This window comes from Centruroides vittatus, unplaced genomic scaffold (genome assembly GCF_030686945.1).
Source record: "Centruroides vittatus isolate TY-2023 unplaced genomic scaffold, ASM3068694v2 scaffold_1478, whole genome shotgun sequence".
NCBI lineage: Eukaryota > Metazoa > Arthropoda > Arachnida > Scorpiones > Buthidae > Centruroides > Centruroides vittatus.
Genome location: NW_027122680.1, coordinates 422812 through 446993, shown reverse-complemented (window position 1 = coordinate 446993; position 24182 = coordinate 422812). Strand labels below are relative to the sequence as shown.

Genomic DNA, 24182 nt, shown 5'->3' with positions numbered 1-24182 from the left:
AGTTTTAAATTGCCTGACGATCTGTCCAATAACATTAATTTTGCGCCCTCTGGTTAAATAATTAAAATTTTAAAATAATTTATATATTATATATATATATATATATATATATATATATATATATATATATATATAATTTTATATTATTAAATAATTATTTTAACTTTTAGTTTATTAAAACTGTTAAAATAAATAAAAAGTTGTTACATAAATATCGTTTAAAATAGTCACTTGATGAATATAGAGAGAACCAGGAACGAAGAGATGGTAAAAGAAAGTAAATTAAATAAAAAAACCGAAATCAGAATATTTTAATTTGAAAATATGGGAAAAAATCTGGTTTAAACCTTCCGTCTTTTATTATTATTATTATTGATGGAAACAAGAAGGAAACGAGAATTGTAACTTCAAACCGGACCTTTTAATAAGCAAGCATTAAGCGATGCAATACGGCCACTCCGTTAAAAGAAAAAACTAATGTACTGAATCTTAAGTTATGAAATGAGTATTGATTTATGGACAAAATGAATTTATTAAATTCCAATTTTAGAGGAATATAATATCGTGAGATTATATTCTCTTTGAGAAGAATACTTTTTTAAATATGATTTTGTTTCTTTTGTTTATCACGAGGTTAAATAAGCTTACCCGACTAAATGGTAAGGAGATTGCGGTAAAGGGATATTAAGAGCTGAAAAGAATGGCTGAAGGAACAGATGAAAAGTTGTAATGTTTGACCAGTTTTGACTGAATGGCCAATTATGTTGTTAGCCATTATATTTTTCTAAAGATTTATATTCATTTGCATGTTTTGAGCACCACTGCATGTTTATAAATAACTTTTTTTTTTTGTAATGAAATTACGAATTTGTTATTAATGGCTTAATAACAAATTCGTAATTTCATTTAAAAAAAAAACGCCATGATATCCATAACAAAAATTATTTAGAATTAAATTTCATCAACGGTTCTATTGTCTACAATATTTTATAAAAAAATAATTCTGAAAGTACGTACATTTAAATTTAAATGAAATTTAAAATTAAATAACAATGTTTTATTCGCAATTGTCACGCATGAAATGCTGATAAATTATACAATTTTTCAAGAAACTAATAACTGAAATTTTAATTTTGGATTTCATTTTAGATACTCAACGTCATTATCAATAATATTAAATATTATAAATTTAGATAAATATGCTTTTTATTAAAAAAATAATCATAATTTTGATGATAATGATAATGCAAATGATGTTAAATTACACGGTAACTATTTATTTAATAAAATTGTAGAGCTTTATGACTTGTACGTTTTGAATGATGATTGTTTTTCTATGAATATTAAACAGAGCTACCGAAATAAAAAGATAATTAATGATTTAACTAATTGGAATCTTGATAAAGAAGACGCCAAGTTGAAATTCGTTATCATGAATTTTTATTTTGTCATTAAATCCATTTGATCAAAATGGCGGCCATACACCTACAAAGTTTAATCGCATCTTCATCACTTGAATGTTTATTTTTCTCTCTTAAGCGGAAGCATTTTTCTCTAAATTTTATCTCTGATATTTGGATAAAAGATTATCTCATTAGAAAATAATTGACACGATTCAAACAATTGATACATCTCCCGCCGAGAAATGATTTTGTCTTGTGATATAAATCATATCATGATCGATTATTCATAATGCATTTAAGAATTGCACTGTATTTGATATACCTTAAACAGTATCAGATAAAAATCAGTAAAGTCTCTTGAAAGTAATTGTGTGTTGTATGCAAAGCTGTGACGGTCAACCACATATTGAACGTGAACCTTATACGAGACACAATAAAAGACACAACAGCCTACACTGTGGTCAATATGAGGAAAACAAATGCCATACATCTAATAAAAATGGCGATTTACTTTGTTCTTGCGTAGTGGTGTTGGGTATTGACAACTTAGTCATATTACTCCAAGTAAAAAGACTTTTTGTATTGGAGTAAAAATGAGAAATGGAGGTGGATTATTAATCTTGTTGGAGCAGTCGTCGCAGAAAGATAAAGCCAGTGATGTAAACAACAGCTAATTAATGAACATACTACTCATTAACAATAATTTTTTATTTACAAATTCTTGTTTCTTAAGCCGTAAAGTTGGCAATACATTAATACGGATATGCCGTGCAGAGGAGCCGATCTTTCGCAAAAATTTTACATTAAACAACTGCTACAGATTTCATCCTAAACAATTTTTGCATTTTATTCATTTCCTTTTAATTAAATTAAAATTATCAATGTCTATATCACGTAATTTCTCAAATAGGAAGTTACAAATTAATAAAAAACATACATTTTTTGGTCATTATATATTTTTAAAATTCGACAAGAGATGGCAGCACGAATAGTTCTCAAATTAACGTTGGAATTTTTGACGAAATTTTCTACTTAAAGTAATGAAAAATGTATATTTAATACTACGAATAACGATAGAATAGTAAAATAAATTATATAATATTTATATATTAAGCAGAAAGCAAGAAGATTATTTTTAAAAAAATTTGAAATATGGATAACAGATGGCAGCACTAAATATTATTTAATTTGTTTTAAAATATGATTTAAATAAGCGATATATTGATTTAGTCGTTAAAATAACTTTCATTATTGTATTTTTCTTTAATAAATTATACAGCAGGTTTAGTAATGGAATTGGAACATGTACATAACTTAAAATTTGAATTTTTAAACTAATAATTGATTAAAATACGCCATCTTTTTTTTTATTTACAACAACGTGGGTATGGTGTGAAAAGTCTATTGCTAGTGTATCATATTTTATGTTATTCTGTGAATAATTAAAATATTTTTAAAGATACAAAACAATAATAGATTTAACTTAGTATATAGCGAAATTCATCGCATAGTTAACGAACAGTAACGTCACGAACATTTCTCTTTAACTTTGAATTACTTGGAACTGTGATGTTGCAGAACAGATTACCAGAAATATTTTTGAAAATATGATTTTTTTGTGTGGTTAAAAGTGTTTTGTTTCTTTATATAAATTTAAAATTGTCATACATTTTTCTACGTTAAAACCTTAATACTTTAAACTACACTGTGAATTATATACAGAGAATGATCAATGATCCATAATCTAATTTTAATTTTTCTGTGACAGAAAGCAGTATTTGTCCATATAAATTTGAGATTTTTATACACTTATTTACATTGAAAGCACGATTTGGTATTGTGTTTTGTGTCATAGACCATTAAACAAATATAAAACATTTTAATTATTTTTTAATAGTAATGCCATCATTATCAATCAATGGTGATACACGAGTAATTACAAAAATAGAAAAAAAACTGTATTTAAAAAAATAAGCCTTAATGTCATTGCATCTTTCTTGGAATGCGTAGATAAAAAGTAAGCTTAAAAAGCTGTTGTATTTCTCCAACGAACCATGCAGCGGATTCAGAGCGTGACCGATGGACACTCGAAAGTATTGTAATTTATTACTTTACATAGATTCATATCAATCAATGTATATAAATAATTAATGCTTGTAGGTTGTTTTCGATGGACGTAGTACTCAGCACACTTTATGTTGAGTACTATGTCTTAAATTATACTGAGAACCACGCTTTCAACTGTTCTGAAGTATGCTGAAAACTGCACTATGAACTATGTTTTGAACCATGTCATGAACTAGACTTTGAAAAAGAAGAAAAAAAAATAACGTAAAAATGTTAAAATTTATACAATATTTTGTAAATTCTTACTGATATAACGTGTATTTGATTAAATATTCCTTAAATAATAATAAAAAAATATCCCAAAAATCATCCAATATCACCAAAACTTTAATGTATAAGTTAAAAATCGCACAGGTACAGTACACATACAATATACAGCATAACAAATATATATATATGTATATATATATATTAAAAAAAAGGCATGCCCCAGTTTGCATCAAGTAACATCGATTATGTCAATAAATACTTTAAAAATTTCACAAAAATTAATGAAACACTTGATGTAAAAGGGCAGGCTGTGAATATAACTTACTGATCTGCAGACAGAACTGACAATATCGTTAACGCTTTAACTGTCTGCGGTGCAGTAAGTCAGTTAAAAAAAAAAGATGTATTTTTCTTTTTAAACCCAATATTTACAGTTAGAAAATATAAATTTTTGGCCATTCTAAAAGTGAACGATGACAATAACTATAATAATAATAATAATAATAATAATAATATAAAGAACATATAATGGCGTAATTATGTTATTTTCGTTCTTAAAATTATGAGGTAAACCTGTGGAAATGGAATTTTAGATGAGATGGATGACGGAATATCCTTTAAATTGTCCTAACTTCCAAGTTTAAAAGTTGATTTTTCTTCAGTTTTAATGGAAAGTTTTCATGCTTCTACTTCTTCTTTGACCAAGAAAGTATCCGACAGTACAAACGTACAAGATCAGTAGCAGAGAACTAGTCACTGCCAGAGCTAAGATTGATGTTCTGGATGCACAACTTTCCAAGTATGTTATGGATTCTCTAACGGTGTATGATTCTAGAGAAGTAAAGATAAAATTTCTGTACACATACAGGAAATTAATGATATAAAAAAAACTATATGTATAGAAATTTTATAGTCGTATGGGAGGGGGAACTACATAAAAGTCTAAGATGTAGAGCAAAATCTTTGAAAATTTCGGAGGTGAGGAGGTTGGAAAAAGCGTATAAAATAAAACAATGGTACTAAAATACTTAAAAAATATCATCTCAAATCTGATATTTTGTACCAATTCTGGTATAGGAAGGGATTTTATAGCGGCGAAGAAAATCTTACCATTAGCCGAATGCGATCTTTCGGTCATAGATCTAGAGATTTCGTCACCGAAATCGAGGACCAATATTTCGTGACTTAAAGTCATTTCGTCATTAGATTTTTCGGGCGATCTCTTCTTACGTCCCCACGATTCTTCTCTTCCTAAATTGGTAGTGCAAACCGCCTGAAACGTGCAAAAAAATTTAAATTTAAAGCGTTCGAACCTTTCCAACAGAAGTGTGACACGTAACCAGAAAAAAAACACGTCACTTACCGGTTCGCACTTTCCGATGCAGTACTTAACGTTGCATTGAAAGATGACACCGTAAGATTCGGTGAAACGGAAGGCTTCGTATGTACTTTCTAATGCATTTCCTACTTCCACGAAACTAGGAAATATAGTTTGGTCCACTGGGCACCTTCGAATCAACAAGAAAATCGTAAGTTTTCGTCAAAGAAATAAAAAGAAATCTGTAGTCTTTTAAGAATAAAAAAGAAAGAAAGAAAAACACGCTTCGTCGCTTCTCTTGCTTCACGGGTTAAGAATTATATTAAAAATTTACTTTTTCTTATGATCTTGATTTTCTTTTCTTTTAGTTTACTTCCTCTTAGAATTTATCACTTTTATTTAAACTATAGAATGCAATAGCATATATATATCTTTATTGAAAACTAAGCCAGAAGGCTGGAAATCAAGGCTCGTATACCACGAAGAAGAGGAAACAAGGCTGAAAAACTCCCGGATTTTTAAGGAATTTCAAGGTTTTTACCCCTTTGAGTGAAATTCCTTAAAAATCCGAGAGTTTTTCAGCCTTGTTTCCTCTTCTTCATGGCATACGAGCCTTGATTTCCAGCCTCTGGCTTAGTTTTCAATACAGATATATACTGTATATATATGCTTGCTATTGCATTTCACTCTAAGGAACCTTCTAAGGATCTGAGGAATTTCAAGAAGTGGAAACCATGAAATTCCTTAAAAATCCGAGAGTTTTTCAGCCTTGTTTCCTTTTCTTCTTGCCACAAGTTGTGCCAAGAAGAAGATCCTTCATTTTAATATCCAGCAAAGTACCAAAACGCTTGAAATTTTTAAGATTTGAAGATGTTTACTCCAAGAAAAAGTAATTTTTTTTATAATTTTGTGTTTTATTTAGAGTTTGGAAGAGCATAAATAAATATAAGGTAAATCTAAGGTAGGAAGCTTTTTATATATTAATATTTAACACTTTTTAAATATTCATAATCGATTTATATTAATTTAATTTGCAAGAATTGAAATTTTATTCCATAATATTTTCAATTAATTAATTCTAATTATTAAATTCAATACGAGATGGCGACTTAATCGCTTACCATTAAAACAAATTCCTTTATATCTATATATTTAATTAGCCAAGTTATAGCCCAATTAATCCGTCATAATTATTTGATTAATAATTTTTAAAAAAATCAACAGATTTTACATAATAACGTGAAAAAAATAAAATATTTAACGAAATAATTATAACGTAGGCAGTTTAATTAATTAAAATATTTAAAAGACAACTTTATAGTGAAAGAGCATTCAAGCTTCGTGTAGAATACACACATACGTATTTTTATATGGAACAAGTCAAGTATATCAACAGTTCTGAAAAATCCTGTTATCTATAGAAGCACGTAGCAGAGCGTAAACCGAATAAAACAATACAAAAATTCGTTATTTTTTAAATTTTACATGACCTTAAACTAGCTGTGGTTTTAATTCACCGCTTAAAATCATCTTCACAGTGTACGGGAGGCCTGAAATTCAGTTAATCGCGCGTTATAATTTGTGCAATAATCTCGTTTCTTTTTTGTACAATTTCTGTAATAATAAAGTATTTGAATATGACGGCATTCTAATCTTTAAACGTTCGACTGAATTTGGAGCCATCCTGAATAAGTAATGCAAGAACTTACCCTCTTTCATCGATGATTTCAAATGTACTCCTGGCATCTTTAGCCATTGCCACGCAACTTCTTGCGAATATACCGTAAGGAGCTATAAATAAATCAGTAATTAGCATACAATTGAAAATATTGTTAAACAATACAACAATGGATGTTTACTATTTTCGGGGATTTTTATATGAAACGTCAACTTGTCGCCGATCCTTACAGTCGATGCTTCTCTTCCGTCAGCTCCGAAAATAACAATTTTTGGTTGTGGTGCTTCTGGCGCTGACGTCACTTGCAACATGTCGGGATCTCTAAGAGTGTAAAGGCTGCTGGTAATTTATTTTTTTAAGATACAGTTTCTGTACATTATTCCGTTTTAATTGTGTAAGAAAATGCTTACCTCACTGGCATCATTCCGAACGTGACGTTACGTGAAGTCGTTTCGTACGTACATCGAACGTTGTAGACTTTATCAGCCTTAGTTAATACCACGTTGTGATGTTGTAGGACTACTGTGTTAGTGTATACACCACCCTTCAAGTGAAGCAAAACGTTATATAGAGGTATAAAATAGAAATTTAATTGTACGTTTTTAATTTCTTACCATAGATTGGGTATTGCAATCTTGCCCCGTTAGAGAAACATCCAGTTCGAATTTCTGACCATTGTGTATATTCGAATTGCATGTTTCGCTCCTTCCCAATGCGTACACACGACCGTGAAACGGACGATTGGTTTGTACAAAAATGACAATTTTCTTATCTGTACATTTTATGGATACTGTAAAGATAAAAAAAAGTATTAAAAAAAATCAGTAAACACATTGCATATTTTTGGTATAAAAAGAAATGATAATAATGTTATTAAAATCCGTCTTGAAGCATCGTTAAAAAGAGATTGTTTTCTAAACATGTCACGTCCATCAAAGTAGCGTGACGTGATGTCTACTGCTACTGAATTACTCGGAAGCTGTCCTGTCTCATGAAGTAACAATTCGTGGCGTAGACTTATTTTCGAACACGAATTAATTAAAAATTCAATTGTTATTTTGACGTGAGCTTCCTGTACAACTTTGCATTTATGCCAAATCTTCGCTTAAAGAGATAGCAACTCTACTGTATCAGAACAAGTTGCATGGCTAGATTTTTACTCTTCATACATCAACGTGTGACAGGAAACTGGTGACAGCTAACGGGAGGAAGAGGATTTTACTTCTAAACATCAGTTCCATCACGTTACACTTCACAAATAAATCATTTCTTCGCGTTTAAATTGCCCAATTTTCATGTTTGATGCAAAAACTTTTTGTTTACTTAACACAGATAAATCAAAAAATGGTTGTAGTAATTTTACACGCAAGGTTAAACGCGAATTAATCGGGAGACATTATTATAATTGTTTTCCATTAAAAAAAAAACAATTATTAAGTGTATTTTTCTTATGAATTTACCATCGTAACAAACTCCATAGGCGTCACATGATGGATCTCTATCGTCGCTGGGGGTCGAAGATGTAGTAGTTTGTTGAGTTACATCCGCAAAAACTGAAGGTGATGTTTTGGCTTCTGCACTAATTGCTGTCGAGTCTACAAAAAAAAAATAAATAAAACTTCGTGATGCATCTAGAAAGATAATCAATAATACAAAGAAATCTAACTCACTGTTGCATATAGATTCTAGATATACTCCACCAGTTTGCGACAGATCTATAATTGTTTTCGATACTAGAGACTGAAATAAGTCAGCCCCTTCGGGAAACGTAAAATGATCTAGATGATATAAAATACAAGTTGATTTTCCAGGTCTAGAATCGGGACTGAAGAAGAGCGATCTGCAAACAAATGCATTCTCCATGGTACATTGTCGCAAACATTCATCTCTACTACTCACCTATTAATTAAAAAAAAGAAAGAAAAATATACAAAAAAAGGACTTCACACTCCACAACATTAAAATTCAATCTTAAATTATGATAATTAATTGTAACCTACCAGAACCTGTTTGTCTGGGTAATAATTCCTGCTGACAAAGTGGCGAATCATAGCTTGAGGAAGTCCTAATTGAGTATATCCATAATAACGTCGATCAAAACACACCTGGTTAGCTAAAAGAAAAAGGAAACGTGTTCAGACGTTTACATTAATTACTCGTGCCATAAATAATTCTACAATTATCAGCTATTAATTTTATCATTACTTACCTTGCAAGCAAGAGTTTTCGAAATAATCCACCCCCTGTGAGTCCACCATTTGTACCTGCACTCCCTGAGATCTTAAATCAAATTCGCTGAGATGACACTCCAGTGTTACGTAATTAAATTCAACGGACCGACATATAAATCGCTCTTCGTTAGCGCATGCTGATAAACCACGACTCGGGATCACTGGTAAAAACTATGGCATTATCCAGGCCTTTCAACATCCTGTTTGGGTACCTCTCGTAGGACCAAAGCCTATCGCACGTTTTCTCTAAAAACATAAAAAAAAGAATAAGTATGAACGTCTGCAATGCGATTGCAAAGGGGTTGAAAGTGAGAAGTCAGCTTTACCAGCTTTCAAGTACATCTTGATGAGATAGTAAGTGTTGGTTGCACTACGCGGTGCCACAGAAGGTTTCCTGGCTTGGGTTTCATTATGTAGATAGCAGGTAGTTTCTACTATGGGTGCTAACGGTGTAACCACGTAACGAAAAGTGGCTGCTACGCAATCTTGTTCTTCTCGACACCATCTTCTGCATTCGTAAAGTGATAAATTTCTTAACGTGTAGTAAGTAGTCGAAGAATATTCCAAATTCGTCATCTTCAGGAAGGTTACTCTAGCCGCTGTAACGAGTCGAAACAAATATTGATATTGTTACAGAATCATCCACCATCAATAATTATAACCGTGACACGCATATTTATGAATTTTAAAGTCATTAAAATTATGTTTTGATCCGCCCACAATGCAAAGAGATCTGTTATTGAATTTTTTTCATGTGAATGATGATAGTGATCTCCCGTCGTTAAGTCATGAATGACACAGTTATCCGAAAACGGCAGAGTCAATGACACTTTTCACTTGAATGACTGTAGCAGTTTCACTTCCTCATTCATTTAGTGTTGTTGTCTGCTATACTAATTGCAATAGATTATTTTATTGAATATAAACCCATATATTAAGATTATTTAATACAATTTTTGTTATGCAGACTCACGATTATTGTAGACTTAATCACCTTGTTTTCAATGATTCGAATTTGGTATCCACAACCGACTTACTGTCTCATGTATAATTTTTGGCATTTATAACGCCACTTAACTAAGTTATTTTTATGATTTCAAGAAAAACGTTAGTGTGATGGGTCCTTTATCTGATGACATAAGTTTTATTGTTTGTATTAAATTAGTGTAGACACAAAATGGTCATGTCTATCGAGATTACGCACTCGTGTGGTTAAATGGTTGAGTGTAGGTACATTTAAATTATGAATTATGTTAAATATGGAAACATTATATAAAATTAAATGATTTAAATATATTTTTGTATTATCTTGACACTCACCTGTCGAAATAGAGATGCTAATTATTGCGACATATATAAGATTGGCAATAGGGTTGGAAATCATATTAGATTTTTGTCCTGTTCCAACCCACTTCTCTCTGTTCAAAAATAAGGAAAAAAAATAATTTTATTAATTTACATAACTATATATTAAAAATTAAAAGAGGCAGTGACAACATAAAGAGTCAATCACCTTCACATAACAGAATAGTAAAAAGGAAAAGCCAAACCCATTCAAATTTATAATCATGTTTAGTGAAAGCCTGTCAAATACTTAATTGTTTACATACAATTACTGTCTCAAACTTGTTGGCAATTTTCTCATAAGAGGGTTTACATGAATCATTTGAATCACATCAAGTTTATTTCTAAAAGAAAATTCCTACATCCTGTTTTTCCCTTCTCGTTTCTATTATTATTCTTTTGTTTACATTCCCTTTTTTTTTTTAACTTTGTGATTGTCCCAAGATGATTGTCATGTGGACAAGTCCACTGTTTTTTATGGCAACACATCAAACTGAGAAGCGTAAAATTTCACGCACTTATTTAAAATTCATAAATTATACTGTACGAGTGACAATTCAACCTTTTCGATTTAGTAGAGATCACAGATTTGCATATAAGAGTTTACAGGAAATGCATGCTCGATTTCAATCCATCAGACGAAGTGCTAGACAGTGCCCTTTCCACTGTCAATATACTTCGTAGTTTTTATTAAAAACTTAGAATTTATATAGTATTAATAACAATGCTACCTTTCGATTAAAATTTTTGCAAATAAAGAGTTTAGAAGATGCGAAATGCTTCGTTTGCGACCCACTAGACAAGAGCCAGACATATAATTTTCACCCTCCACTACCGAAAGGATTAAAATTTCACACACATTTTAAAAACTGGAAATCTATTACACATTAACGACAATTGAATTCTTTCCTTCTATCAGAGCTCATGGATTTTCATGAGCCCTGCAGGAAGTGCGTGCACCATTGCAACCCATCAGACAAGAGCTAGACTTATAATTTCCTTCTCCACAATCAATCTACATCATTAAAGTAGTTTGTAGCGGAGTTAAGCGATCGAATCATCTGCGGATTTAATTCGACAACTAATCCGTATCCGCCTGACATTGATCTGTGATCAGTCACATGATAGAAATCGTGTTATTTCTTAAGTCCCGCTACAGTAGCTAGATGAAGTTACGGTCAGCAGACATTCCTAATAATCTCAGCTAACTTCAGAGAGCGTTATCCGATCTATTGACCTTGCGTGCAAATCGACACCAATGCCACTTTTGTTCTGCCCACTCCGTTACTTCTCTTAGCATCCATTATTGTCCACAGCGGGATGAATGCCATAACAAAAATCGACCTGGAAAGAAAAAAAAGCTTCGTACTGTTTATACGAAAGAGAATGACAGGTCTCGAGTTTGACTAATGCAGCAATTGTTTTCCCGACTCATTGATAAATGTTGGACATTCATTTGCTTAGATGCACTGCTCACCTACCCATTAAAATTTTTTTGCACTATATTTGTTTACTTCCTGCCGACGGTGAACGATCTTTTTACGAGGAGTTTGGAATTTTAGCGACTTAAAAATGCAACATGCCAAGAATCTTGATGATGTAATTCGGTATATTAACTGATATTTTGCATCCAATTAGCCGTTAAATTGATAATATTTTAACATATCGACAGTTTAGAAAGTGTATTATAAAAAGTTTTAAAAATTGCAATTTTTAATTAAAATTTTGTGATTTTTTTTTGCTCTGAAAGATACGTTTCTGTTATATAATCGTGGATAAATTTAACAAATTGATATTTTTTAAAATGTCAGAAATTGACATTTATGTTGCCGAAACCGATTCTTTTGAAAAATTGACATTTTTATTAAACTGTCAGTTTAAAAAAATTCAATTTCTTTTCGAAAATTGACAAAATAAAAATGTCAATTTCAACAAATAAATTGCCATTTTAAAAAAAGTCAAAAATGCATTTTTTTAATTTTTACTAATATTTTGACAGCGGCTTTAAATTTTACGAAACTTTTCAAATTATTTAAAAAAAAATGCAATTTAAAATTATTTTTTACATCTGAAACTAATCACACCAGTAGCTTTGACTAGTATAAAATAATTGAAATTTAATAAATAACAATAATAATTATAATGAAACTCTCGAAGCGCACACCATCTTTAAAAGTACTTATATGTATTTTAAAAATAAAACAACTCTATAAAAATAAAATATTTAAATTACTGTGTGCTTTATTGATTCATCCTACAACTTACAACGATTGTTAAATAGGAGGGCAATAATTAGGAACCGAAAGAAAGGAGGAGGAAAGTATTTAAAAGACTTCCTCTTAACGAGACAAGATGAGCTAGTTAAGGTTAGAAATAAGTTGTGTTCGAGTTAAATTACTTCCTATACGAAGAACGGCGGCTATAAAATATATTTTACGAGTGGTATGTATAGTAGAAGAAGAAAAAAAGAAAAAGTAAAGCACCCATTCCGTTCGTCGAAGAGATCCATCGATCTGTAACGCTAGCGAAGACTGAATATTTGTTAGTTTGATTTAACGATGCAGAACATGTCTGATATCTTGTTAAAGTTCTACCGGTCGGGTCAAAGAATCTACCGAGATAAAAATGATGAATAAACATATATTTATCCATCGTATATTCGATTTGTGCGCGAAGGCAGCGAGTTTTCTTCCATAAAATTAACATATTTACGCTGCCGAGTGGCTAATTTGCATATCGGCGCGTTTAATTTCAATTGGATATTTTCAATCTGCATCGTCGTAATTTAATTTAATTTAAAGTGAAGCCTGATTATTTATCGATTTATTTAATTGAATTTTATATTTTTAAGTTTATTTATTTATTTTTTAATTTTTTAAATGCAAGTTTTTTAAAATAATTTTTGAAGCTTTAAGGAAGCATCAGAAAAAGCAAATTAAGTAAATAAACTGAAATTTTTAAAGTTAAAATATAGGCTAAGAATTATTAATAATTTACAAAAATCCAAAACAATTTATTTATTTACAAATTAAATTGTTTTTTACCTTTATATATAGCGTAATTTACTCTAAATTTATACATTCGTTTACATTAAAATTGTATTAATTTATTTTAAAATAATTTATCTTATTAAGAATTAAAAGAATTATTTTTAAAGCATTTTTTTTTCAAACGAAATAATCAGAAAATTGAAAACCAATTATCAGGGAAACACAACAAAATCAACAGATTCTAACTGAAAGGTTATAGACCTTGTCTCAAAAGACCTTGACACTCTTTGTCATACGATTCCAGAAACTGACTAGCCTGAAACAAGGAAATTTTTTTTTGGGAGGGGGACACGTTCACTATGAAGTTTCTCTTCCGATAAACAGAAAAAATGCAAAAAAATAAATAAATAAAATTAATAGACTTCCTTTCCAGTGATTTCAATCTCCATTTACAAGATTCAAAATCTTTTTTGAAAATGGACAGTGCTAGAAATGCTATAAAATTCTCTTATCTTCGATTAAATTAATTATAATTATTATTATTAAAGTGTTATAAATAAAAAAAAATTAACTTTCTCTCGATTTTATGCCAAAATACGTGAAAAATACATTGAAATTTTTCATTGGAAGCGAAGTATTTTCGTAAAGTACTTGAAAAAAAACACTAATAACTTATATATAAATTGCTTAAGAATAATATTTTCAAAAATATTAATTTATGGACAAGTTAAAATTATACTTTCTATTTAATTATAAAATGATTCTATACGAGATCAAAACTGTACGAAAATGTAAGCTTAAATTAGAATAAAAATGTTAAAAATACATATCTAAACGTTAGAAAATTGTATTTTTTTAAAAATGAATTAATTGTAAAAAGTAAAATTGAATAACGTTAAAAAATCCGAAGTGAAGTTAAGTCCTACCTTGACTAGCAGATGACACTTTATGATAAATACACCACAGAAAACAGGCACAACAATAGCGACTGAGCTCTTTCACTTCCGTACTTGACAATGGCCTTGAATCCAGATGATCAGAGACTTTATACGTCGTTACGAGAACCAGTCAAGTGCCAATGAACATCTTGGCAGTCAGCCGTAACTTCAGGGTTGGGAGCTGTTCCGGGTGCACACTTTCTCCTTCTGATACACATTTATCGAAATTATTTCGTTTTGTATAGCATTCTTTAACGCTTCCACTTGCTTATAGCGGATTTGCTTACAGTTTCTCATTAATTCTGCTTTCCTTTTTTTAAAAAAATGGACGACAATCCCGTTACGCAAATACGGGTTTTATTGCAACTAACTGGATTAAAATCGTTAATTTTAGGGAATTTTTCTTATTTAAATATGGCAAAAATTAAATAATTCAAGAATCATTAAGACTATATTAAATTTTAGTAAGAACGATTTGCTTTATAAACATTTTTCATGCTTCTAGGAACAGATTTATACTCTATCATTCCAAGCACTTACCTCTTTCAGAAATTCTTCTTATTTTAAAAAAAAAATTGCATGCTATTTTAATGCTTTATAACTCAATTTTGTATATATATATATTTTTAAACTATACACTGTTATAGAAATTCAAAATTACGTTTTATAAATTTAATTTTTATAACAAACTAATGTATGGCACAACTGCACTTGAAGTGTCTTTAATATATTCGAATGATTTAAATTAACTATAAGGCGTTGCAATTTAAGCACTTTAAAAGTACGTAGTAAAGTGTATTATTAACTTCAATCTTCCATAAAGTTATCTCTCAAAAGCCTTAAATTACCGTGAAAATTACTTTTATAAGATACTTTACGAAGAAACCATTACACCGAGTTTACTGATCCAAATATTAATATTAATATGAAAGAAAAATAAAACTTATTACTTAAAAAAAAAAAAACGTTTTTATTTAACAGAAAAGAAAGAGAAAGTGCTGTTTATTGTTTTAAAAATAATTTCGATCTGAACCCAGAGTGACCTTTAACAAACGTCAATGGTCTTGAACCCGGGGTGAGTGGCTGGTGGTAAACATAATGACGTCATGGAATCAGTCATGGGGTGAACACAATGAGTACCCAGCGCGTGACCCTCACTCACTTAACATCGTCCTTCTTCCTGGATTCCAATCTGGAAAGGGAAAGTGGTTTCAACGAATCTAAATCATTATTGATGATTGAATCAATAACTACCACTCTCGATTGAGTGCATTATGTCGAGGAAAATCATGAGAAATTGCTATATCTGTTGCTGTTAATGTTGCATTTAAACGCCATTTAAAACACTATATGAACAGAAATTGGTAAACTAAAATCTCCTATATTATGGAAAATAAATTTATGAAATTTTCCTCACTTTCTTACCTATATATAAGCATAAACTGTTATGTAAAAATTTCATTTTTAATTCTTAATGGGCGAAGAAATGAAATATTTTTTCATAAATTTAAATGTGTTATTGCTTGAATCAAACACTTAAAATATTGTAGAATCTTAATGCATAGAGTTTAAGAGGTGGTTTTTTACTTGGCGCATCTTTTCAAAAATAAATAAATAATAATAATTTACACCATTTTCTCTAGGGAGGAGGAGGAGCGAACCATTTCCATTTTTCATAACGCGTGGCAAGCGGTTAGTGGGTTTTGTGGTTTAGAAAGGCATAATTTTCAGAGAAGAATGAAATTAAAGCGAAATCCTGTTCGATTCGATGGTTTGTAATCATTGTTAGAACAATAGCTTGGCGTGTTAAACACAATGCAACCATTGAAATGGGACGAAGTTTTTTAGTCAGACAAATATGGATAATAAGCTTTAAGATGGATGACTCCATCAACAATAGATTTATCTGTCAATATGAACACGCCTGGTACTAATGGCTGATTTTTACGTCATCTTATGGCATTTTTCATTTGGGTATTATCGAACTGGCACCCACGCTTCTGCATTCTTAAGAAATTGGGTTCAATTTAAGTAGCTCGGGGTTATCGAGGACACATTCTAGGCCTGGATCCTATGGGCAATAAACTTTTAAGATATTCTATTGAGTAGCTGGAGTATTCCCGAAGAGCAATTATGGTGTCCAAATTAGTTAAATTTAGTAGTTTGTATGATAATTTTATGTACTTTTTGGTGTTAATGTCCGGATTAAAGGAGAAATCCCGCTTTACGACCGGTGTCAATTTTCTATTGTTGTTGTACGAACTATCATATTTAGGTATTAGTTCCTTCAAAACGTTCCCTTAAATAAACAAGGCGTCACATTTTTACATGATTCGTTATTTGGTAAAGGGGGAGGGCCTGTTATGTTACAGTTTAGGGCCACAACTCTTCTACGCCCAGCTCTGAATGATATTTATATAACTTAAAGTTTATTAATAGAAAGAGGGCCTCAATTTATGCACAGAGTTTATGAGAAGTTTGATTTACGACAGGTTTTTTGTGACGTAAAATTGGGGTTTCTATTGTATTTATCGATAGTTTTTTATAAAGTTTTTGGAGCAGCGACCTTGTCTAAGTACAATAAGTATTCTGGATGTGTTTATGGGAAAACACTATCAATGTGCAGGACAACTGTCCATTTAATCTAGATCAGACGTAGAAATTTCAACGTTTAGTTATCAGTTTTTCAATCATGGAAGTCGACTGTCAAGACGATGAGGGTGATGATAAATGTTGAAAGTAGACTCTGATGATAACAATTTTCACACTATCTTTGGAGGAACCTGATTCTACAGATTGATAATTTTTATCCTCAGAACGTGATTAAGAATATCAACATCTAGAATCAAGTGTTTAAACATATAAAAGAGGATAAAACGAACAATAAGGCCAGCCATCCAGACTGTGGTTAGATCGTAAGATGCTCTACCCACGCCCCCATGGGTTGATTTTTCAAATAAAAAGTGTTCTGCCCTTCTTTGCGTCAGTCTCTCTTTGTCTAACAGTTAAAAAGCCCAAAAAAGTTATGATATGTCACTAGGAAGTCATCAGAAAGGTCACAGTTCACTTCTACCGGAAGGGGCTTCAAACACTGGTGACGCCTTCTAGTATTTTAGGGCGTAGGCCCAAGATACATATGAAATTGTTGGGAAATTTCAGCTCCAATTTTCTCTAATTAGAACAATTTTAACACTGTACGCAGGGTCGGATTTAAGCTTGTGGCCCTAAACTATCACACATACGAAGCCATTCACTTTTATAGTATTGAGTTTAAAAGAGTGGGTCCTAAACATATACTGTACCTTCATAGCACGAATCCCTAGCTTATTTATAATCTTAACACTAAAAATATACAAATGAGAGAAGCCAAACTCCATTAATTTAGATAATTTCATAAAAAATCAAGCAAAAATTTAAAAAAAGTCACTTATCGTTAAATTTAATTACCATTAATTGGCAATTATAATTATTACAATTAATTAACTACTTAATTTATAACAGTCGAAACAACAATTCTTGTTAGCAATCGAATCAATAATTGCTAATAAGGCGTTGTAACAATTGCTAATTGTTAGTAGAACGTTATTAAGCTTCAAGCAATGTTTAAAATTAAAAAGATTGTCGTGAATTGTGAATTTCCCAAATGGAAGAGGACCCGGTTCGTTAAAATAACTAACTACTCAAATCTCTTCCGCAATGCAAATGAACTATTTATATTATTATTGTAATAAAGTTTGAATATAAACTCTCATATAAAAAAAAATAATAATAATTATGTAGATAGGAGTTTACTTCCGCCCCGTTACTACAGTTACCTCACCATAGCCTTATTCGCCTGTCATTCTACTTGAGTGACAAGTAATCAGCGTCATTATTATCGTAATGGTCCTCGTGAGCTTTTATTATGACGTTAGAAAGTACTGTAACTACTATTATTCTTTGTATAAATATCGTAATTACATAGCAATAAATATTGAAATTGAACGAAAGTGGGTTTGCTTGGCTTTAAATTTCCATTTTTTTAAAAATTTAACAATAATTATGAAATTCCTTCAATGATTTTACGAGGACTTCAGAAAATTTTCTCTTATTATTCATTTTTAACAATAATAATAAAAATTTAAGGATGGGGTGCGGTTTGCAACGTAGATTTATTGATTTTTAAGCCGTAAATGAACTGTAGAATAGGGTCGGATGCACGTATAAACTTAGGACCTCACGCTTTAATGGTACGTTTTTAAGCTTATTATTAGTTTAAGGGAAGAGATAGTTTCAAATGTAGGACTTTGTAGCTATAGGGCACTCGAATACATGACAAGTGAGGGTAGTGTCGACTGTTGAGAAACGTCCCTTTAAACTTTAAGTGTAATTTACCAAAAAGATATCATAATTAAATACAGAATTACATTGAAATTAGGTTCTATATAAAATTTTAAAACAAAAAAAGAATATTGTTTGTATACAAACACGAAGGATTTATTTCCTCGGATGCAAGATCCACGAGCATCCATCATGGTACAGAATAGTTTCAGCCGAACAATCGACGAAGAAGCTTCAGGGAACGGGATAATTTTAACACTCCCAGAAGATACGAAAGTCATTAAAGCATTTCCGAATCTGCATATTTAGCAAACAAATTAAGAGCCGTTTCTAAACGGGTCATCGATCGATATGATGAACAAATTTCGGACTCGACTTCTTCGACTTAAATGCCGTTCCTCTTAATCTTCGGAAAGCGTTAATTATTCATGTACCGTTCTTCCTGACAACGTTACGAGATAATTCGAATAGGAAGGTGCCATATTTCTTGAAGCATATCATTAATTTGCTCCGGCGAAAGATAAAGAAAATACTGTTATACGCCCCGCGGAGTCACCCGTTATGCAATGCCAAGGGGATCGAGATTTCGTTGAATAATGCATGGAGATCAAATTTTAATAACAGTGGCCACTGGCCCGAAACACGGTGTGAATATTGTAGTGGGTGTCTGAATGGGAGAATCTGACTGTATAATTGGTAGTTGCGTTGAAAGTAATCTTTGGGAATGGCAATTCACAGTCACAAAGTAGAACTTCCTCAAAATTCGAAGGACGGGCGATTTGTCGAAAGTGTCAAACAGTTCGAGCTGTCGTTGGTGACGAGTTCAAGAGTCAAAGGACGTGTCACGCTTGGTGGAATTCCGACATGTCTTATCACCGTTTTCCAGATATCAATCTGTCATTAAATCACTTCCTTCTTCCTTTCCAGACGACACTGAATGAATTTTGCTGTAATAAAAACGTTTTATTGAGGTACTTATTTTAATACGGTTCGAAATTCTTATTAAGTTCTATATACTTTTTTTTTTTTTTTAGAGATTGGAAGACTTAAGTACGATACTGGATATGTGAAAGTACTAGTTGATAATGACGTTCTACTTCCTTTTCTAATTCAAATAACTTGCATTTCGATATGAAAGGGGTTAAAATCGTTCGAGCGTTACATTTAATTTTTTCTCATGCTTTCTGTTGTGTTTTTACGTTGTAACTGGTTGCCGAAGAAATTAATATTCAAATTAGCTATAATTTATCCTAATTAATTAATATATATAAAGTAATTTAACTGATAACTCATCTAAATTGATACAAGATCCAAAATTGGTATATTCCTTTCGTCTATCGCTTGAAAATAATAAGATATTTAATCATTGTTTTCATTAAACTGGCTACTTTCAGATACAAGAATAAGGACATTTTAATAATTTATAACAAATTATATCCTTTCATCGAAAGATGTAAATGGAATTCGAACCCGGATCCAATTAGAGCACATTAACTTGAGAAATTCGAATTTAATTCCGGGTTGGATTTGTATATAAATTAAATTAAAGCTTAAGGCCTTACTCTACGAGGGCCTCACGATTAAAATTACTGTCATTTGATGGAAGAGAAGGTCTTCTTATAAGATAAATAGCTCAGGGCCACAAGTTTAAATCCATACGCGATAGAAATTAAAAAATTCCAAAGAAATTCACGGACAATATTCGTTAGAATTCCTTAAATTCCTATCGTTACAACAGGGTACACGTCTTAACTTCCTAAAAAGACTAACGATACATAACCACCGCATATATTTCTTTTCTAATTAAGTTCCTTATTCGCATAAATCCAAAATATAATTACTACAAGGGTCATTTAATCTCTAACGTTTCACTTAGCAGAATAATTTTATTCTTAAGAAATAAACTTTTAAACTCTCATTTCCATACTTTCTAATTTTAGATCCGTCTCATATCAGGAAGTAAAATACGAAGAAGATCAACGTCCATTAATTTCTTTAATGTTTAATAAAAACGAAACTTATTTTGGGTTCTAAACGTCGAAGTAAGAGCAGTCACCTGTGGGTGGTATGTCCAACGAAAGATTATTTATACGATTTTTAAGATAGAACGTACATAAAGGGAAAGCTAGCATCACCAACCATGTACGAAAATACAATTTTAATTATAGTTCATCACTTTTCACTTTTTCCCTTTTAGCGGGGTCAATGCACATAACCTCTTCTAAACACGGAAAAATCCTTCCTCCTTTCGTATTGCGGAAATTTCTCATCTCCCTCGTTTGATCGTAATTAGAAAACCACATTAACAAGATTTGACCATGCAAGATTCCCTTTCCGTATCCCAATTGTTTACCACGGAAAACAATCACACGTATTGCCACACGTAACGTCTTTTCGGTTGAAAAACGGTAGCCATTGTTTGAAAATATTGTGTACACTGTAAAAACCGAGAAAACAAAGAAATCGTTTAGAAGAAACTACACAATACCAGAACAGAAAAAAATAATTCGAAGATGGCGAAAGAAACGAGAAAGAACAAAGGGTACCTTCAGAGAACACAACGAATGAAAGGAAAACAAATTGCTCGATAAGTGTTTAATATATTGTTGACACGAAACCAATATCTTGCAGAGGCGTTACGTGAAGAATTACGTAAAACATCGGCGAAAAAGTTCTTTTGTGTATTAGACTAGAAGGCTGCTATAATTCTGTGAAGCTTTTACTTAGTCAAATAGTGGGTTAGAAAAGTTTTTTTACAATGGTTAACTGATTGAGGCCAGCCTATATTTATGTAGTACGTTGCTTAGCTCGATACAAAAAATGGCGTAAAAGTCCTGATATATTCGATAAAAATTCTTATTTGTTTTAATCATCCTGATGTAAAACACCGTTCTTAAGTATCAGATTAAAAATACTCGTTTCTGTGTAGCGAATAATGCAGATACAAGGTCTGTCGAGGCTATCGGTATGCTTTATCCTACGTTTACTATTCAAGCACAAAAGAAATCTGTTATACAGCTGGTATCATGCATTTTGGGCCCCGACCCCCCGGTGATATAATTCTAGGTGAAGTGTACTCGAACAATTGCAGTGAATTCATGGTGTGTTGCTCTGAAAACATCCTTCGCTGGTTAATTGTAAGGGCAATGTGGGGCCTCACGTAGCTCGAGTGACCCGGGACAAGTTCCAGAACCTTAGTTTAGTAGAATGTATTCACATGTTTGACCCTAAAACCACTAAAAAAATCGTCGTAAAGTACGGAAATATCAAAGCAAATAAGTATGAAAAAAACGATTTAGTTGACTGTATTACAAATACACGCAATTAAAAATTTCCCCACATTTCGGGAAGTTTCAAGAGAAAAAAATCAGGAAAACCTTTTTAATGATTTAAAAAACAAATTGTTTCTAAAAGAATAGAACAAAGAAATTAGAAAAAAAAAATTCCTCGCTGCAAAATCGCTGAAAAAATTACGTTATTTTTATTGTTTTATTTCCATTCTATCAGTAAAAAACATCTAAAAAAGTTTCTTTGTTTTGTACTTTGTCTAAGTGATACAAGTGAACAAACAATACAAATAAATATTTCATGTATACGTGAACACACCTTTACGAATAATAATCTATATAAATTAATATAGAATATAGTATAAATTCTTCTTAAAAGCGTAGTTTATCTTAAGTAAGTTTCCACTTCACACTAAATTTCACCCATTAAAACAATTTGTCAAAGCTTTAGACAATAGAAGTCTTTCAAGTACTTTATTGTTTTTACCAGGCTTTTCAGAAACAAACAATAGATATAAATATAAGAAATTCATTTACCTAACTCCATAAAACGTTTTGAAATATATAAATCTAATAATAAAATAATAAACTAAAATTTCTCTATAAAATTCTTCTGATCGTTTTAATCAATCATTTACTAAATACGCCATTATAGAAGTGCACGCAACAACGGCTCGACTACAATACAAACGGCATGTACAGTACACAATTTTTAATTCGTAATAATAACAATAATTACGTAAAAGGTTTGTACGCTTATTAATCTTATTTTTCGCTAGAGTACAGTAAATAAGTCAGAAATCGCTTCAAAAATCCTCTTAATAAAACCCCCCCTCTCTCCCTTAAAGAGAATATCATTAAGAACAATGGACTTTACACACTCCAACGATTGCACGCTTTTACTAATATTGTCTCGGAGGGGAATCCAATTACTGAATCCGTCGTGTAAGTTTTTTTAGTCCGTTCCTTATTGATATACATTTATAAAGGTGTATATTTTTAATGGCCCCTTATCAAGCTACATCCTACTGCATTCTATTTTTAGTATTTACCAAACTGCTAATTAACACGATTTTTTTCCTCTTGAATCCGCGCTGCACCCCCGAACGGCCTTGAGCACCTCTCAAGGTCATTCGGCGTGGCATTTTTTTGGTGTTTGCGGGTTTTAAACTGTTTCCTATATTGCCTGTGAATGAAAAAAAGTGCGTTTTCCTATGAAATCCGTAGAAATATTTGTCAACAGGAGGAACAATGCGAAGAATGATCGGATTTCGAATCCGAAAGTAATGAGGATTCGGCCATTGACACCATAATCTGACGTCATTATAGTATGGGTGCGTGACTCTAGGGAATCGAGTTCTGGCTCAATAGAGAAGACGGTAGTTCTGATGCTGAGACTATAATTCTGAGTTCTTACATATTTACTTATTCACATGGCACTCTTCAGTTTTGGTTTATCTACCGGAGGGTGGGAAACAAGTTGCTACTACATATTTTTTTACATAAATTATATACTAAAACTTGTATGATGTGGTGATTTACACCTTTAACTACTCTTACTTTCCATTAAGAAAATATACCACAGATTCTTGTGGTGTTGGCCTTGTTCAGAGTTTCAAAGATGTACACATGTTAGTTTCGAATGCTGTTTAATGGTTAATTCTGTGTTCTTGATTAAGTTTCTGTGTAACGCATTGTCTCTGTGTGCAAAAATTAATAGATAAAGGCTGTTTCTACTTCGATTCTATCACTAATCGATGGTGACTAGACGTGAAAATGCCACAAAAAGTATTAAGTACTATGTATTAATTAATGTAAATTAATTAATTATAAGAATATACTTAATATTTTCTGTGAAGTATTAATTATAAAAACATAAAGGAGGAAGTAGATTAGCGACAGTTACCGGAGTCGAGTCGTTAGCATACGATTCTCACTGTTACATTCCATATTTCTCTTTTATCTGGTGGAAATCGAAGCTTCCATTAGTTGACTGTTCGACCATTTACGCCCGCTTCGTTGCTCCCTCGGCAGATGACTATACACAACTCGTTTTTTTTTAATTCTTTTCTTTTAGCAAGTGAATTCTCTTAGGAAACTGTTGATAACAGTCGGGTCACTGGCCTTTTCTTTATTCGCCGAAAATTAATCGATCAACGCTTGAATCTACTTCACAGTTATCATCTCACGAGAGAAACTATTGGAATTTTCTAGCGTTTCGGCCAAAAATCATGTTATTCCTATTCGCATCAATGACCACGGCCATATGCATAACATCAATTCGGTTTTTTTCATCATCATCATCTTAAGTGGCTTGAGAGAAACTAAAAAAACAC

At 31.4% G+C, this 24182-nt stretch overlaps 1 protein-coding gene across 1 annotated transcript in view; it reads right to left on the bottom strand.

Annotated features, from left to right (window-relative positions):
* Positions 1-3898: 3898 nt before the first annotated feature.
* The window catches only part of LOC136987158 (uncharacterized), a 22106-nt gene continuing 1822 nt past the window's right edge, over positions 3899-24182 (bottom strand). Inside the window, 15 exon segments of the mRNA XM_067284849.1 lie at positions 3899-4571; positions 4851-5013; positions 5104-5248; positions 6768-6849; positions 6918-7057; positions 7147-7280; positions 7351-7526; positions 8197-8331; positions 8407-8635; positions 8737-8849; positions 8946-9111; positions 9113-9213; positions 9294-9566; positions 10288-10385; positions 23753-24170. Of these exon segments, the coding sequence (XP_067140950.1) occupies positions 4405-4571; positions 4851-5013; positions 5104-5248; positions 6768-6849; positions 6918-7057; positions 7147-7280; positions 7351-7526; positions 8197-8331; positions 8407-8635; positions 8737-8849; positions 8946-9111; positions 9113-9213; positions 9294-9566; positions 10288-10385; positions 23753-23796 (2166 nt within the window). The 5' untranslated portion in view covers positions 23797-24170 and the 3' untranslated portion in view covers positions 3899-4404.